We start from the raw sequence: 18,962 nt of genomic DNA on the forward strand, positions 1-18,962 counted from the left end.
AAACATTAGCGATTGGGTAAAATCAGATTCAATCGTTTAAAACCTCATCAGAGTTCAGGCCTCCAGCATGCAATATTTTCTCCATAGCCAAAGGTCCAGTAAAGAGTAGAAAAAGAGACTGGTTTTTACCAGGCTAATGAATATCAGTCTCTAGGGAAAGATGGAAACCTTGATGCTAAAATCATATTGGTAAGAACATTATTGAATTCCTTCCTATTCCTTACCCTGCGCTCTGGCCAGTTAAATTCTTCAAAGACAGACTCAAAGTTCTCCATGGCTCCATCTGTGATTAGCATGATGGCCTGGTTGCACATGCTGCCCTGACCATTCATCCTCGCCTGTGGGCAAACATACAGATGGCAAAAAAAGATGATGATCAGTAAAACTCCTCCCCACATTCAAGGCATTCCTTTCTGAATGATTGAAAAATAACAAAACAGCAAAACTGACTTCCAACCCATCATTCCAAAAATAAACAAACCTCATTTAGGATCTTAAAGGACTCCTTCATGGCATTCTTTATTTGTGCTTCTCCTTTAACATGCAGCTCCTCCACCAGAAGCTTAAAGTGCTAAAAGAGAAATGGCAAACTCTTTTACACCACATGCAACACTTACAGAATTCTGGCCAAATGGCAGAAACTGTGTTTCAGTTGTGATAGTAAAACAAATGTGTCACTACTGTTCTAACAAGGAAAGATACTTGGGCTCTTCTGTTTTATTCAGTCTGTAATTTAGAGATGAAGACATTTTGTATGATAATCTTTATACTACAGTATTACTCTGTTTGCACTGAACAGTCCCATGGGTCACTGCTATTCTGATGCTATTTTATTATCACAAAATCAATTCCACCACCAGTTGGTATCAGACTGGGTTAAAAAAAACGTCCAACATGGCATCATACAAGTGCAACAACAATTGTAATGCACTACAATGCCTTGAGCTTGTTGCAGTATGGACAGCTGTATATAAACCACTTTTACAATAGAAATAGACAAAATAGCATACAGAACTGACCTTTACCGTAATGCTCTGTGGAAACGAGGCTAAGAGGCTACTAACCATAGTAACAGGCTTCCAGAAAAGGGAGTGAGTGGGTACTCTTCAGATATTCCAGTTTCCTCCTATAATCTATATATAAACATACTAGCTCAATTTGTCTCTCCAAGTGCCCAAATGACTGATGGTTTCTGTAAGTATGGATGTCTGTCCCATGTGTCTCTGAGTTGCCCTTTGATGGACTGATGAGCTATCTAGGATGTACCCCACCTTTCACCTAATTACCACTGGGAATGCCCCATCCCCTGGAGGTCAGATAACATTCTAACCTAGATTTTGACCTGGCATTAGAACAGACCATAAAACTGATCTTAGAAGTTGTGTGTGTGCATGCGCGCTTGTATGTGTTTGTTAAATGTCAGCTGAGATGCATGCTCAGCTCTTTAAGCTCTCTAAAGAAGATGATAATTATCTTACCTCCCTGTTGTCCAAGTCAGCCTGCACCAACGTTCCTCTAAAACATGGCTCCACGTATCGAACATAGTCAGTGTACTACAGAGAGGCAGACACAAAAAAAAGTACATTCAGAAAGCATGTGTGAGACTACTGAGGCTGCTTCTGAGGCTTTATAGCATATGTACCGCTTCTGATTCACTCCCGTTATGATGTGCACATGTGAAAGCGCTCATAAGGTCCCTTTGAATTAGCATCAGTTCATTGAAATTTACAGAATTCCGTTGTACCAGGACAGATCGTGTTTCTTTTTTGTAACAGTGCAGTCTGATGTCTTTTATATTAAAGGAACACTTGATTGTCTGGAAATTTCATTTTAATGCTCTATAGCAGGGGTGTCCAAAGTCGGTCCTGGAGGGCCGCCATCCTGTGTGTTTTAGTTCTCTCCCTGGTTTAACGCACCTGGATCCAATGATGGCTCATTAGAGGCCTTAGGAGAACATTGACAAGCTGAGAAGGTTGTTACTACAACCAGGGAGAGAACAAAAACATGCAGGATGCCGGCCCTTGAGGACCGACTTTGGACACGCCTGCTCTATAGGGTCAAAAATAGCCATATTAACTTTCAGTGTCAAGCATTCGGTATTTTGAAGTGAGACAAATGTCTGGATGTAATGTTACGGTTTTTAAATCACAATTGTGGTGTTTCTGTAATAAAGGTGTACATATGAGGTATACGTGTGGGACTTGTGGTACTCTTACAATATAATTTTTCAGTATGTCCAAAAACTACATTTTGCTAACATGGTTTATTTAGTGATCAATTTACGTAAGCAAACTGACAATATATGAACAGTATTTTGCTATGATCTCATCCCTTCCAACACTTCCTCAATGAAAGTCTGATACATAATAGTGTTATGGTGGAACAAGCACAAAATTGAAGGATCAATCTGTCCCACCCCTTCTAACTAACACAGTGTCTAGAATAGAGACACAAATTAAATTTGGTGTCGGCTCTAGAAAAGATTAAAATTGTTAGCTTCTTGCATAAGAAAGGCCAAAAAAAGCACACTCCTTTGTCAGGTAGTCCATTTTAAATAACAGATTTAAGGTCTTTCTTCAGTAATGATTTCAACAAAGGTATTTCATAATCAGTAATGCCAAACAGATCACCCTTCCTACAGTCAATAACATGTTCAATAGTAGGCTCTGCCACACAATTTTCAAAATTAAACTTCACCATGTTCAACAAAAAGATCCCGGACAAGCCCCCACTTATGAACTGTGGGGATGTAACACTTATGTTGCATCCTAGACTAACAGGGTGTAATATGAATAAAGAAAACAAGTGCAACTCAGTAAGCACATCTAAGCAATCACTTGCAAAGTAGCATTGTGTTTGTGAATAAGGAGACTTGTTAAAAGTGCATCTCACAGCAATGACATTGACAAAATCATTCTCTCCTAGCGTGTCCAGGATGGTGTTAATCGTGTGTTTGGCTATGGTCATCTTTAATCCCTTCATGCTGCCACTGATATCCACCATGATGATAATATCCTTGGGAGATGTAGCTGCCTGGATATACCTGTGAAACATTGGAGCAAAAGACACATTTATATCACTATCAGAAACCTAAAGTTAATTATTTAATTAAAAATGTATTCTCACATTTTTTTAGAACACATTTTCATAGATCTAGCAGTGTCTGGGGTCTCAGGTGAAAACTCGCTTTGTGGTGAAATGTTCAGGGACATACAGTTCTCTGGTTTTATTTAGAGCGCATGAACAGTCACATATGGTGCCATGTCGGCTGCAGTGACCTGGCTGAGGAAACAGCTTAACGTCTTTTAGAGACGTCTTTTAGAGAGGATCACAGGTCCAGGTCGCCATTCAGCCTACTCACATTCAGGCTGAATGTGAGTAGGCCAGGGGAACCAGTGAGAGACCAGGGGAACCAGGTCTCTGTCTGACCAGAACTCTGCAGAGCAGAGTTATTCCTGCTTGTTAAAAAAACAAAGAGCTAAAAAAAATATGCACCATGCAACACAGTACTCTGGTGTGAAACATTGAAAGAATAATAAATTCCCATGACTTTATTATTCTGCATGTGCAGTTTATTTATCTCACAAGTAAGCAGAAAAAGACCATGTCTAGTAAAAAACAAGTCGAAAAAGTAAAGTAGCTAATGAAGGGTCAGTGAACCAGAGAATCTATTAGACCACATCAATCTATTGCCTAAAAACCATTCAATAGCCAAAATTCATTCTCCACATTTACTCCAGAGACACCAGGGCACAAAACATAATAAGAAATCCAAAAAATGTGAAAATACACATCTAATATTGATGTCAGTGTGCTCTGAGAATTGGATAGTACTCACCAGTTTCTGTTTCTACTGTCAAAGGCTACCACACCGTTGTTGTCAGGAGTCCATTTAATACCTGGCAGAGGTAGTTTACAGTCATGAACGTTGTCACAATAAAAAAGTAATAATTTGATACCAATACTAAGAAAATTACTTGAGATTCATATCACTCAAAACTTCTGCAACATGAGTTTAAATATGAGCACTTACAAGGTGAAAATATTTCAACTTCCTTAATTAGGGCAAAACCAATAAGTAAGGCACAGGTTTGTCTTAGTTAATATATTTTCTAATGAAGAAAATATGACTTAAATGTGTCATTTATTTTCTTTTTTTTGTAAAATAGGAAACAACATAACAGTATAAATAAGTGCTAGCTGCTAATTGTCTTATTAATGTGCACTTCCATTTTCCTTTCAAGTTGATGTTGATACAAACAGATATTACTACTAAGGGAAACAATGAATTATTCTATATGACATAACCACTTTTCAAAACAAACATGCATCTGGTGCATATAAAGCATACTTTTTGAAGAGCAAACATGTATCTGGTCGTTGCATTCAGCTGCTGGCCTGTACAGTTTCTGTTTCTAGAAATTTTGGTAAACATTTTCCTAATTTTTCTGCTCTATTTGCCAGGTTCACTCCAATGCTGTTACAACTAAAGTTTAAATTAAAGAATAATAGAGGGGGGCACACTGGTTTCTTTTGTCGCATCACTAACATCAACTTGAAAGGAAAATGGAAGTGCACATTAATAAGACAATTAGCAGCTAGCACTTATTTATACTGTTATGTTGTTTCCTATTTTACAAAAAAAAAAGAAAATAAATGACACATTTAAGTCATATTTTCTTCATTAGAAAATATATTAACTAAGACAAAACTGTGCCTTACTTATTGGTTTTGCCCTAATTAAGGAAGTTGAAATATTTTCACCTTGTAAGTGCTCATATTTAAACTCATGTTGCAGAAGTTTTGAGTGATATGAATCTCAAGTAATTTTCTTAGTATTGGTCATGAAAATTATTCTGGGTTAATTCGTTCCAGAATGGAGTGGAGGTTTGAATAATAAAAACAGACAATTGTATAATTAGAATGAAGAGTTGTGCATTTGAAAGTTTGCACCTGGGAATTGAATCTCAATTGGATAACTCAAATATGACTGGGCTGGCTGTGACCACGAAACTAATACTTACACTAATAACATTAACATGTCATCAGGGAGATTTACTACTTCTCTGTTGCAGATACAGGAGCTTTACCAACATTTTTAAGTTGCTCTTAATCATCAGTGTTGTAGTGTTTGCTTGTAGCATTTTTCCCATCTCATATTTGGCATCCTTCAGAATTTAGTTTGTTTCCTGTCCATACGAAAGTACCTCTAACAATGCTTTTGTGGACATTGTCATCTAAAAAAGCTTCCTCTATGTTTTGGCATCTTCCTAACATCCACACACCTTAGGGAAGACTTTGATGAACCAACTAGCTTCTCCTTCATATCACAAGATCAAAATTAAAACATAGAAGTAATCAAATATTCCTCTACATGTTCTCATTGCTTTTTTTTTTTTTTTGACTGATTAAGTATGAGATACTTAATAGTTCCCAGAAGTCCTAATTCTTCTGTATTTTTCCACATTATTCTAGTTTTATTCTATATACTGTTTTGTGGTTGTCATGGTTGTTGTGGAGCACTTTGGTCAAATGCTGATGTTTTAAAAAGTGCTAAAAAGACACATTTGTAAAACTTTCAGACATATGTTTCAGAAAGAGCTTCTTTGAACCTGATGTGATAATCCCACATTTGAAACAGGCACAAACAAACATAAAAGAAACTTATTGAAATAAATTTGCAGTTTATTATACTTAGAACCAGGAACATAAGAAAGGTTAAGATAAACTTACCAGGGTAGATTCTAAAAAAGCCATAGGAACTGCCAAAGTACTGCCAAGTAAGTGTGGGATCTCTCAGAAAGTTGTTAACGTAGACATCATTCAAAGCCTCGGAGTTGTAGATGGCATTAAGTAGTTTGGGATCTGCTTGGGAAAATGACAAAATTGTGAGAAAGATTTGGACAATTTTACTTCCACGAGCAGTTGTGTGATGTGATCCTGCTAACAACCTTTGTTGTAGACATTGGTGGGAACCTGGATGTTGCTCTGTTGAGTATTCACAGGCAGGTTATTAAAATGTTCGTTTTCTTCAAGCGGAAACTCTCCACCCAACTCCACATAGTTCCCGTCTTCATCCATCGTGTTGATCAGCATGGAGTTGTAATAATCAAACTGAGAGACACAGTAAAAGGGAATTAAACTCTTCTTTACCAATCATTGCAAATTAAAAAATGTGAAGAGTTTTTCAGAAGAATTAGATGCAGTTCATCTTTTGCTTAAATGACAAAGAATAGTCATATCACCAAAGACACTGTTGTAGAGTGCCATAAAAAGTCTTTCCTCCTACAGAATTCTGTTGTTGCCTTTTTATCACACTTAAGTATTATCTATCATCAAACAGACAAATTTAACATTATGCTCACAAACAAGGTGTTGCTAATGTGATGGGTCTAGGGTAGTTATGGTGCTACGTACTGGGACGCCCTTGTCAGAACTGATGGGGAAAAAAAGTACATTTTGAACTTAATTCAGAGGTTTAGTGAACCTCTGAACTTAATTCTGTGACATGACTTTAAACTCTACAAACATTCTTTAAAACCTTCCACTATGGCAGATATAAAACAGTTTCATGAAGAAGAAAAGACCTATGCTACTCCACAGAGATAGAAAAATCTGATGTCAGTCTGTGCAAGCACTAAATGGGAGGTGTTAAAGGCAAAGGTGGCACAACCCGTTTATAGGTTTATGGGCCAATTACTTCTTCATGTTGGGCCAAATTAGTGTAACATTACATTGAAAGTCAGATGGGTAACTTTAGAAAAGATGAATATCTGCAAAAAAAACACAAAGGGCATTGTGAATCTTTAGTTCTTCTATATTCATGACATAGATGTCTCTAAACATTTTTTTTTTTGTTGCTACTTTCTTTTTTATAGCAGCCAGCAGAAATTGGTTATGTTAGTGGATTCACATAGGATTTTTGTTAGGACTTCTTGCATTGGTGTTGACCCATTTTCCACACAGCGAGCTAAAGTTGATGTAATCTAATTTCAGGTGTCGGCTGAAGTCGTAAAGCTCCTGTGTGTGCAGCCCCAGCTCCAAACAAACCTGCTGTTACCTCCAGTTCACTCACAGTCAGCATTATCCATTATCTAACAGTGCAGGCCAATTATACCTCTGACTAACAAATTAGATAGACACACTCATACATGCCCCTATTCATTCACACACACACACACCCACACACGTGTCAGTATTCCCATTTAAATGGCACCACATTTTAAAGGAAAATGCTTTTGTGGGTTGAGCAGTAAATAGGTTTTTGTTTACATGAAAAATCTGCCAAGTTGATTCTGTCAATGAAAAACAGCTTTTGGTGTGAGCAGCCTCTCCTCTCCTACCACCTTATCGTGGTGGAGGGGCTTGAGTGTCCCAATGATCCTAGGAGCTAGGAGGGGTCACCCAAGGCAGACAGGTCCTAGGTGAGGAACCAGACCAAGCGCAGTCCAAAGACCCCTTATGATGAACAATAACAATAGATCTAGATTACCCTCGCCCGGGTTACTGGGGCCCCACTCTTGAGCCAGGCCTGGAGGTGGGGCACCATAGCGAGCGCCTGGTGGCCAGGCTTTTATCCAGGTGAAGAGAGGTATGGAGCTGTCCACTGACCACTACCTGGTGGTGAGTTGGCTCTGGTAGTGGGGGAGCATGCCGGTCAGACCTGGCAGGCCCAAACGTGTTGTGAAGGTCTGCTGGGAACGTCTGGCAGAGTCTCCTGTGAGACGGAGCTTTAACTCCCATCTCCAGCAGAACTTTGAACACATTCCAGAGCAGGAGGGGGACATTGAGTCTGAGTGGACCATGTTCCGTGCCTCCATTGTCGAGGAGGCTTATCGGAGCTGTGGCTGCAAGGTTGTTGGTGCCTGACGCGGTGGCAACCCTCGAACCCGTTGGTGGACACTTTCGGTGAGGGATGTTGTCAGGCCGAAGAAGTAGTCCTATCGGGACTTTTTTGCCTGTCTGTGGGACTCCAGAAGCAGCTGATGGGTACCGGCGGTCAAAGTGGCATGCGGCTCGGATGGTTGCTGAGGCAAAAACTCGGACGTGGGAGTTGGAGAGGCCATGAAGAAAGACTTTCACACGGCTCCGAGGTGATTCTGTTCCACCATCCGGCATCTCAGGAGGGGGAAGCAGTACAGCACAACACTGTTTATGGTGGGGTAAGTGTGCTCTGACCTCGACTTGGGACATTGTGGGCCGGTGGGCAGAATACTTCGAAGACTTCCTCAATCCCACCAACATGCCTTCCATTGAGGAAGCAGGGCCTGGGGACTCTGGGTTGGGCTCTCTAATCTCTGTGGACGAGGTCGCCGAGGTGGTTAAAAAGCTCCTCGGTGGCAGGGCCCAGAGGATGGATGGATCTTGTGGGCAGTGTTGTGTGGAGCAGCATCTCCCTTGCTTGAAAAACAAGGTTTTTAGACAGACAGATGTGTGTGATAATGAAAAGGAGGATCCACTAACCTTAAGTGAACTGTTGTATTCATGGTACAGGTCAGCATCTTCTGCAGACTCTGCTAACCTCTAGCAAGAAATAGACCAGACAAAATAATATTAAATTAAAACTAGACATTGGATGAACAATGTCTAGAACCTCTGTGTACAGTGACTAGAACAAAAGAATTGGTTTTGCACCAATGCTGGTTTCTATGTAGTTTGTTGTGGTCTCACCTGGAGAACCCTGTTTCACTTCTAACACTCCAGTGGTCTGGAACTGTTTCCAAGGTACAAATCACCTTCAGTTTCTAATTTGTTCATACAGCTGAAGTTATTTGAATCAGCATAATGACAATCAGTGAGAGCCTTAACCATTTCTAAACCTTTTAAGTAGCCTGACATAATCTGCTCACAACAAAGACCACAACCCAGATCTTGTTGTAACATAAAGCCTGTCTGCAAATAGATGCATTACCTCTTGTGTTTACCTTGGTCTGTCAGACCAAAATTACTTCTGTTTCACAGATGATGGTTTTAAACTCCATGAAATTCTTTCTTTAGACATAAGACTAACAAACACAGAGCAAGCATTTTATTGCTGGGTTTGTGACCCGGATGACGCTCAAAATTCAGATGGAGGTCTGGAAGTGGATTTCTTCGGTTCAAAACAAATGAACCGAACCAAATGCCCTAAATAGGCTGGAACAGACGAGGCATCTCGAAAAAAATACCGTATATTTAGGATATGATCCGTATTAAAAGTCTTTTAAAAGACTTTTAAAATTATTTTAAAAGATGTATTATTAAGTCTTTAAAAGACTTTTTAAAGTAAAAAATGTCTTTTTTTATAAAAGATAATCCAAAATATGTCTTTTTTACTTTAAGAGAAGTAAAAAGGACTTCTCTTACAGTCTTGAGGATTTATCCAGTATAGAGTCACAGCACGGTGACTGTATGGCTGGGTAGGTTATATTTACCGTATTTTTCGGACTATAAGCCGCTACTTTCCCCCTACGCTTTGAAACATGTGACTTTACAGCCTGGTGCGGCTTTTCTGTGGATTTTTCTTCAACCGCCACAGGGCTCTTTAGCAGGAAGTGAATCATTGGAAGTCAAAATTGGAAATCAAAGAATTTTCATTTAGAACAAGCACATGCTAGTGTAACATAGTTAATGTTGTATAGAATTCCACTTGTCATTACTTTCAAGTTTGGGTTCATGTGTAATGGGTGAAAGAGCACCCATAAGGCACTCGTAAGGTGCTGTACCCGCTGTGATGAACCTAATTCCTGATCAGTCCATATTCTGTTCCGTCATCATTTCATCTCATCCTGTCTCCTGGCCCTTATTCACACAATGCAGAACTGATTTGAACTAAGCTAGAACTCAATCACAATTATCGAGGTTACACTAGCAGCAGGCACGACTGGAAAATGTTTTCAAACTTATAGCCTCTCATCATGTAACAACACGCAGAAGTTCATATAATGCCACTTTTAAGTTGAAGGATGTCGATCTGGCACTATCGATCTTTTTTTTTTAAACTTTATTTATTATAATAAACAACAATACAATTGTACTGTGAACAAAACTCAGGAAGATAATAATAATTTATCAGGGGGAGCATAAGATAAAGCAAGAAGATAAGAAAACGACAATCAATATAAATATGTATAAAGGAAATAGCACAAATTGTGATATGTGTGCCAGATGTCACAGTGCATTAAAATAAAAGATAATCCAAAATTACAGGTTGATTACAAGCCCGTATTGTTGATTCTGCTTTTTGATTAGTGGAGGATTAAATTGTTAATAAATAATGTTTAAGTTCGATCAAAAAAACTAACGCTGTACCGGTCCGTCGTGGTGAAGAGAGAGCTCAGCCAAAAAGCGAAGCTCTCGATTTACCGGTCGATCTACGTTCCCACCCTCATCTATGGTCATGAGCTTTGGGTCATGACCGAAAGAACGAGATCGCGGATACAAGCGGCCGAAATGGGTTTTCTCCGTAGGGTGGCTGGGCTCTCCCTTAGAGATAGGGTGAGAAGCTCAGTCATCCGGGAGGGACTCAGAGTAGAGCCGCTGCTCCTTCACATCGAGAGGAGCCAGTTGAGGTGGCTTGGGCATCTGGTCAGGATGCCTCCTGGACGCCTCCCTGGTGAGGTGTTCCGGGCACGTCCCACCGGGAGGAGGCCCCGGGGAAGACCCAGGACACGCTGGAGGGACTATGTCTCTCGGCTGGCCTGGGAACGCCTCGGGATTCCCCCGGAGGAGCTGGAAGAAGTGGCTGGGGAGAGGGAAGTCTGGGCCTCCCTTCTGAAGCTGCTACCCCCGCGACCCGACCTCGGATAAGCGGAAGAAGATGGATGGATGGATGGATGGAAAAAAACTAAAAAATGTGTTTTTTTCTTCAAAAATTTGCATTTATGTAGGTGAAATTTAGCCTTAATAATTAGTAAATTGATAAGGAAACTCTTTACATTCATTCCTCCATTTTGTTGAAATCCAAATAACTGGCACTATCGATCTGCTCTTACACTGCAGGTAAGCTCGGCATGAACAAATCCATGGTTTGGTGTTGACGCAGGACTGGGTCCTTAATAGCAGATTTATTAAGGAGGGCAGGAAGTAAATGCCCTTCTTAATGTGGAAAACCGAGAGCGGCGGAGATACCAGCGCCTCATGGTCCGGTGCGGCTTATATATGTACATTTTCAGTTTTCTTTAAAAACTTTGTGGGTGCAGCTTATAGTAAGGTGCGTTCTATAGTCCAGAAAATACGGTAATTTATTTAGCTTTTTTTTATCATGAAAGTCCCTCTGAATAAACATTATATTTTCTGTACGGGACTAGGCACTGAAAGGAAGTCAGTGTTTCAACTGTTTTACAGTTTTCTGGAAGTTTGTTCCAAATTTGTGGTGCATAGATGCTGAAAGCTGCTTCTCCTCGTTTGGTTCTGGTTCTGGGGATGCAGAGCAGACCAGAACCAGAAGACATGAGAGATCTGGAGGGTTGATACAACAACAGCAGATCTTTGATGTATTGTGGTGCTAAGCCGTTCAGTGATTTGTAAACTAACAGCAGTATTTTAAAGTCTTTTTCTTGGAGCTACAGGGAGCCAGTGTAGGTCTTTAAAACTGGTGTTATGTGCTCTATCTTCCTGGTTTTAGTGAGAACGCCAGCAGCAACATTCTGGATCAGATGCAGCTGTTTGATTGATTTGTTGGACAGACCCGTGAAGACGCTGTTGCAATAATCAATACAACTGAAGATGAACACATGGATGAGTTTCTCTAGATCTGGCTGAGACATTAGTCCTTTAATCCTGGAAATGTTCTTCAGGTGATAGAAGGCCGACTTTGTAACTGTCTTTATGTGGCTATGGAGGTTCAGGTCAGAGTCCATCACTACTCCCAGGTTTCGGGCCTGATCGCTGGTTTTTAGTTGTAACTAGCTGCTAAAAACATTAGCACTCTGAGGACAACAACCAGTGTGTAAAAATAATATATCTTACCTTACATATGAATGCTTATCTTTCTAAGTAACTGTCCAATAAAATATCTGAAAATACAATTTAAATGAGGTGATCGTTACCGGTTAGAAAGTCGGCGCTGCAAACTCTGGCATTGATAGTTTTCACACTGCCTGTTTTTAGCCGTAGATTGTTGATCCACTTTTCTCCTCTTTTTTCGGTAAGTTTTTCTTAAAATTAACTCCCTTGTGACCAACTACCTTCGAAACACAAAAATAACGTTTATCTTTGTCGCTATTAGAACGTGGAACAACCGTACAGGACACAAACTTTAGACATTTTGATGCTGGATCAACAGAAATAAATGGGCTGCATTTACTTCCTGCCATCCATCTGCATTGGGTGACCTTGGTGCTACGTCATCTGAAACCCAAAAGTTGCATGAACCTTTGGAGAGTTTGACATCTTCTGTCAATTTAATACAGAAACTGCAATGAATCTGTAATTGATAGATTAATGCAGCTCTGGCCTTCCCACAGAGAATGGAGCTCTGCTGCCACTGTTCCAAAAAATGAGCTGCACAGACGCAGACCAGAAAGCGAGCTCATATGAAACCATTTTTTAAGTCACTGCATTTGCTACATGTACAATTCAGAATTTATTTTAATGTTGTTTAAAGATGTTTTAAAAAGACTAAGGTTCTCAGTCTGCTCTATTTATTGGATGTGATTTTGATTGGCAGGCTTCCTATATGGCTCTGAATTTAAAATACCCAACATAAGAATGAAAACCTACATTGAGAACCGATACGCTTAATACAAACACAGAACTGTGAAACAGCCTTACAGAAAACCCAGCAACTCGGTTTAGGAAGCAAACGTAAGACTTTTCTTTGATCCAACATTCAGCTACATTTTAATATTTTGTTCTGCCATTAACAACAAGAACTAGGTCTTTCAAGCACTGTGTTTAAACATGCTCTATTATAACCTAGGAGGGGTTTTTGTTTTACCTTTACAGACTTCATCTTACTTCCCAACATTCGTTCGATTTCCTCAGAGTAGTCCCTCAATAAATCATCTCCATTCAGCTCCGTAATCTTGATAATGGATTCTACATCCTTTAGTTTCTGAAAAGAAAAGCAGATCTAGTTTCAGTTTGAGCAGAAACAACAGCAGATTAGTTCAAATTACGTTAAGTTATCTTTGGTGTCAAATTATCCACCTGTACCATAACCTCGCTACCTGGACTATTTGTAAAAGATCCAATAAGTCATCCCAAATATCTCTGGTTCAAACTGTAAGGAAGATATGCTCAGTGATTAAAATAGTAATAATGGTTTGATGAAAGTACACTATGTCTCCAAAATGTTCGTCAAGTAAATGTAACCAGAACTACCCACCTCTGAACAACAACAACAAAACTAGTTGCCTAAGCTTGTCAACAAGCTTAAGGTGACATATTGCTTTGGATTAACAAAGACAGCTTCACATTACCTTTATTACTTATATTACTTGTCCACACTTACCTTAACTTCTTGCTGTCACACTTAAATTTAGCCATTGGGACCAACACTTTTTCTATTCTATTCTATTCTATTCTATTCTAACTGATTGGAGGTGACTATTTTAAACCTGAAAGATAAACAGATTTTGACTAAAATCAGATCAGACCAGGTCCTGAATCACAATGATTCCTACATGTGTGTTTGTGTGTGTAAAAATCTAATAACACCTAGCCTTATAACATGTCTCTCATTACTGTCATTTAGACCTGCTTTATATTCGCTTACTTTTAAAAAAAATGTATTTAACAATATATTTTGTTATTTTTCTGCCACAGTATTTCATTTATATACACTTGTTGGGTATTCAGCTGATTCCCTCAAGCTAATTCTTAACTCTGCCCTACGACAGACAGGCGACCTGTCCAGGGTGTACCCCATCTCTCGCCCGAAATGTTCGCTGGAGATAGGCACCAGCATCCTTCCCAACCCCAGTAGGAACAAGGGTGTACAGAAAATGGATGGATGGATGATTCTTAACTCCTGTATTGGATTATTCAAAAAGGGAATTTGTTTGTCTAAGTGTGAGCAAATGAAGCAAATTTAGTGAAAAATCAAATCATATCCATCTGTGAAGTTTGTCCATACATTAAAGCATTTTTGTTTTACCTTCTGAAGTAGCAGAGAGCCAGAGAATTTGGTTGAAAAGTCTCGGAGCTGAACAGAGAACACAGATGCCCACTGCTGCACCCTGGACAGAAGGTAGACATGCAGTCAGAAGGATAGCATCGTTATGCAACAGAATCTGGACCATGTCTACCACATTACTGTGATTTCTGACCCTCTTATTTGTCATTCTGTTTTATCTGGAGCCAATTACAACTTCAGGGAGTTTCCTTTTATATTGGTCTTTACGCTATGGCTTTGAAACTAAATGGAAAGCAATCTCTGTAGTTATGCTGCTATGGGTTTCTGCTAATGGAAGACAAACTGACCACTTTGTTACTCTACTACTTTCTTCTTTCCTATTTGCATTATTTGCTGTTATCTCAACAGCTGACTGTATGTTTTCTCTGAGTTTTTTTCACTATCATAAAAGTACTTCCACATAAGGTCTTCTGTTTCTTCTTGTGCATCCTGCTCTGTCTTCTCAAACCTCCAGTCAGTCATGGCAGCTGGTCACTTGTACTGGGCTCGGTTCTGGTTCTGCTGAAGGTTTCTTTCTGCTGTTGCTACATATAGTACATGCTCAGTATGAAGGATTGCTGCAAAGTCAACGACACAACGCAAGCAATTGTCTGCAATTGTCTGCTCTCAATGCACGTAGCATTGAGAGTTGCTACGTGCTCAACTCTCAATGCAGTCTCCTGGGTTTCCTTTAATAGAAAACTTTTTAAACTGAAAGATGAACTGACATCTATTGCAAGATACAAAAGTTATTGAATAGACTGATGAGTAGTTTTCTCAACTTATTAGGTACTTGGGAATCTATTGGACTTTTTTAGTAAAAGTCATCAAGTACTTCTGCTACTGCACGTCTCCAAATCAGTTATGTCTAATGGACAGAAATGAGTAATTTCACATTGTTTCAAATTTAATGATGAGTCTTTGAGGTTGAAATGCCTCTGTGCCATCACCTTAATCTGGATCTCCTTCCACGGATTCAGAGTCAGCAGTATTACTCTAGACCAGGGGTCTCAAACTTCAGTTCTCGAGGGCCGCTGTCCTACAGTTTTTAGATGTGCCACAGGTACAAAACACTGGAATGAAATGGCTTAATTACCTCCTCCTTGTGTAGATCAGTTCTCCAGAGCCTTGCTAATGACCTAATTATTCTGTTCAGGTGTGGTGCAGCAGAGGCACATCTAAAAGTTGCAGGACTGCGGCCCTCGAGGACTGGAGTTTGAGACCCCTGCTCTAGACAAAAGAAACTTGTTTGCCAAGAAACTTTTAAACTTTCAAGGTTTAAAAGTTTGACCATCACGTCCAAGAGAAGTTAATTCATTTGCTGGAAAACCCTTTACTGTATGGTGCTCCATTTTGTGTGACTGAGAAGAGAAAATTAACATCCATTAGAAACAGTACAAGGTAGAACTTACGTCTCTGGTGGGATCTTCATTTGAGCATCAGCCAGAATCCACAAGCAGAAACATCCCAGAATCCTTAGTAAGCTCCTTATTCCCAATGTTCCTGTTTCCATCCTGCTTTCCCAAAGTTATTCCCAGTTCATATGTCTCAGAGAATTCAGATTTAAAGTTCAAAGGAATAATCAGGAGTTTGAAGAGAATGGTTTCCTCATGCTTGCAGCAGGCAAAGAGTACCAAGGTTTCTGCTGATGGACTTTTGACCCTTTGTGGCTTCCGTACTGTCTTGGTAAGCGTGTTCTTTAGGTGGCATCTTCTGTCAGCTCTGATCCTTGTCAGGGAAAAAGGCAGTCCTTGAAGATCTCAGAGCCATCTGCAATGAACTGAATGGAAAACCTAGCACAGACTGCTAGGACCTGACAAAGACAATTTTATCTGTCTTTGGCTCCTTCAGTTTTTGCTTTTTTTTTCACACTCGCAGTGGTTTCTGCTCCTCTCCGTGGCTGCCAAATTTGCTGCACAATCCATTTGGATTAAAAACTCTGCTTCCATATGTAACAGGCAGGCAGACAGAGGGAGAGAGAGAGAGAAAAGTAGGAGGGGGAAAAGGATTGGTGAAGGGGATTGGATGAAGGTTCTGTTTTATCTAAGAGGATTAAAGTGATTGCTGGAGACAGCCTTTCCAGCAACCAATCAGCTGTCAGAGGGGAGCAGCATTACAGTGCCCTAACACACTGACACACTCATGCAATTATCTGATTATGATCACAAACACCTTTAGACTTCCTGGACCTAACTTAGTTGTTGGATGAATGTTTAAAGTCAAACATTCTGATGTGTAGGTTTAAAATATCTTTCTGTCGTTTGAGAAGTAAAACAAACACAGCGCAGCATTGCAGAAATTCAACTTCTTTCATAATTCTGTTAGCCTGTAATGTTAACTTATAAAAAAAAGGTCCTCAACCCAAACCAAATGTAACACATATTTAGTGTATTATCTCATCTTGGTGTTTGTTTTTGGGTTTTTTTTTAATTCTTTATTATTATTCTACCTATTAAGAACTAAAAAAAGAATACCTTTGCATATAGTTCAAATCTTTAAATGATGGTATATTTGTAACAATCTACTGGCCTCCAAAGTACATTAGAAATATATCTCTAAAGACGTCTCTCCTGCTGTATATTGTCTGTATAGATTTTGCTGTATATTGTCTGTATAGATTTTGGCTGTAGAACCCAACAGTTCATGAATTGACTGTCTTCACTTTTACGTCTTTTATTCGGAGCAGAGCAGACACTAACTATTGGCCTATTTTTCCCAAGAGAGCAAGAGCAGTCACAGTCTGATCAAGATTATACAATATTACACAAGCAGACATGAGAAAAACAAGTATAGAGGCAAAAATATTATAACCAAAAAGCGTGGAGTGCAGAACTTCAACCTGGAGAACACATGCAAAACTTATCTGGACAAAAATGTGCTTACTGGGAAACCAAAACACACATTGTAAAAGAAAGCAGAGAAGAAAACAGTCAAGTTTATGTCGTGACATTATTAGATGGTGAATGGAGTAAAAATAATCCTTCATAAGAAAATGTTGACAAAAAGATTACGTGACCTCCTTTGCATGTCATCAAGTACTGCAGAAGCCTGTTAATCCCCCATTTATTCAAGTCAAGCTTGTGGCAGAAGGGAAACACCTGAAACATGCAGGACGGTGGCCCCTGAGGACCAGAATTGAGAAAAACTGAACTATAGGCTAAAGATCCAAAAGAAAGCATAACCAAAGGAGACAAGTAAACAGACAAACATGCCAAACTAAAAACAATATGCAAGAGGATTCTAACAGCTGTAGTGAGGAGGAGTACTCCACGTGGATTCCCCTTCAGCTGTTCATTATAAAGGTACATTGTGTAAATATCTTTTTCCACAGGAAAAAAGATATTTAGACTTTTGTAAAAGTTTTGTAAAAACTATTAAAAGTGGGAAAGTAATAGCATAAAGAAAATGTCTATACAAGCTGCATGAGTATTACTGTGTTATATTTATTCAAACAGTCTTTTAGAACTGTGCTTGTAATAGTTTGACTTACCTGTATTTTGTAAAATCTACAAACAGAACCAGTCACATCATATAATCATAAAGCACAATCCATAATGTTAACCAAATTAAGACTGTACTATATACTTCATATGAACTTATATGTCTCCGCCATTAGAATTTATCTGGCAAATTCAGAAATTCAAGTTTATTTAAGAAGACTGTCACTTAAGCAATATTTAATATCTAAATATTCGACCCAAAGTTTTCAAACACACACAACCCAGAACCTCTCACAGAAGGGTTAGATGTTCAGACTCTGAAATGCCCCAGAACTATGTATATGTACAGGTCTACTGGCAGAAAATCAAACATTCCCATGAATAATTGATCACAGCCACTAGAATAACCACAGATTAATCAATAGAGCAAAGTGTCAGATAAGATCTGATCCCTGCCTGCTATGACTGACCTTTTTATATCAAGATGCAATCTATGATATCTTGACATTCTCAAAAGCTCTGCTGAGAAAATCCTAAATTACCTCACAGGCTGTCAGGGGTTTTATGTTAAATTGGGAAATGCCAATGTGCAAAAGGACTACAGTTCTCCTCAGTATCCCATAAAAGATTTTCTCCGTTATAGCAACTTATCAAAGTCTGTACTCTTGACTTTTTCAGACATTCATGTGAGGGAGAAGTTTTCTCCAAATGATGAATCAGTACTGCCCTCTAATGACCAAATGTGCAACATGCAACTACAGTCATGTTATGCTTGCACACTGCTGTTTGTTCACTTCCACCCTGTAGCGCTGGAGACAAAAGCTGGAGCCAACTTTGATTTATTCTAAGTGCTGAACAGCAAGTTTTCGAGACTCTGAGTTTTTTGGGTATTTGAAGGGTTGTGCATAAAACGGATATGACACTGTTATAAACATGATATAACACCTGTAATGAACATAAATTAGTTTTCATGAACATTTATGACTGTTGTCATGAAGTATCATTTGGTAAGTAATGCCACTGTTCATGCAAAGTTGACACTTTTAGTAAACTTTTGATGGACTTTTAATGCAACTTTTAATGCAACAATGGTGGTAGGAGATTGTTCTGCAATTGATTGGTTGTTTTCTGCTCCGTTTATCTCTGTTGTGTCCTTGGGTAAGGCACTTGATCCGCCATGTCTGGTGGTGACCAGAAGGGCATGGTGCTGCCAATGTATGGCAGCCTATGTCAGACCGCTGTGGCTACTATCCAGTAGCTCACCATTGGATAGTAGAATGGGTGATTAACTGAATGTAGTGTGAAGAGCTTTGATAAAGCTCTATTAAAGTTCACATTTAGCATTCTTTCCAATCAAAGAGTGCATTAGAGTGTTTGTACAGATTGAAGCTTGATCTGTAAAATATAAAATGCTTCTTTGTTCT

The 18,962-nt window shown here is 39.3% G+C and overlaps 1 protein-coding gene across 2 annotated transcripts in view; it reads right to left on the reverse strand.

Moving 5' to 3' along the window:
* Nucleotides 1-16,108, reverse strand: part of LOC114143095 (voltage-dependent calcium channel subunit alpha-2/delta-4-like) — a 59,518-nt gene extending 43,410 nt beyond the window's left edge. Inside the window, exons 1-11 of one of the 2 annotated variants that reach the window (XM_028014853.1) lie at nucleotides 15,511-16,108; nucleotides 14,081-14,162; nucleotides 12,920-13,036; nucleotides 8,464-8,523; nucleotides 5,952-6,114; nucleotides 5,734-5,865; nucleotides 3,839-3,899; nucleotides 2,893-3,043; nucleotides 1,479-1,553; nucleotides 482-571; nucleotides 225-338 (exon numbers count right to left, since the gene is read on the reverse strand). In XM_028014853.1, the coding sequence (XP_027870654.1) occupies nucleotides 225-338; nucleotides 482-571; nucleotides 1,479-1,553; nucleotides 2,893-3,043; nucleotides 3,839-3,899; nucleotides 5,734-5,865; nucleotides 5,952-6,114; nucleotides 8,464-8,523; nucleotides 12,920-13,036; nucleotides 14,081-14,162; nucleotides 15,511-15,611 (1,146 nt within the window). In that variant the 5' untranslated portion in view covers nucleotides 15,612-16,108. The remainder of the gene's footprint in view (nucleotides 1-224; nucleotides 339-481; nucleotides 572-1,478; nucleotides 1,554-2,892; nucleotides 3,044-3,838; nucleotides 3,900-5,733; nucleotides 5,866-5,951; nucleotides 6,115-8,463; nucleotides 8,524-12,919; nucleotides 13,037-14,080; nucleotides 14,163-15,510) is intronic. The other variant, XM_028014852.1, reaches the window with a different exon arrangement.
* Nucleotides 16,109-18,962: the final 2,854 nt, after the last annotated feature.

The sequence above is a fragment of the Xiphophorus couchianus genome, chromosome 4 (genome assembly GCF_001444195.1).
Source record: "Xiphophorus couchianus chromosome 4, X_couchianus-1.0, whole genome shotgun sequence".
In the NCBI taxonomy this organism is placed as follows: Eukaryota; Metazoa; Chordata; class Actinopteri; order Cyprinodontiformes; family Poeciliidae; genus Xiphophorus; species Xiphophorus couchianus.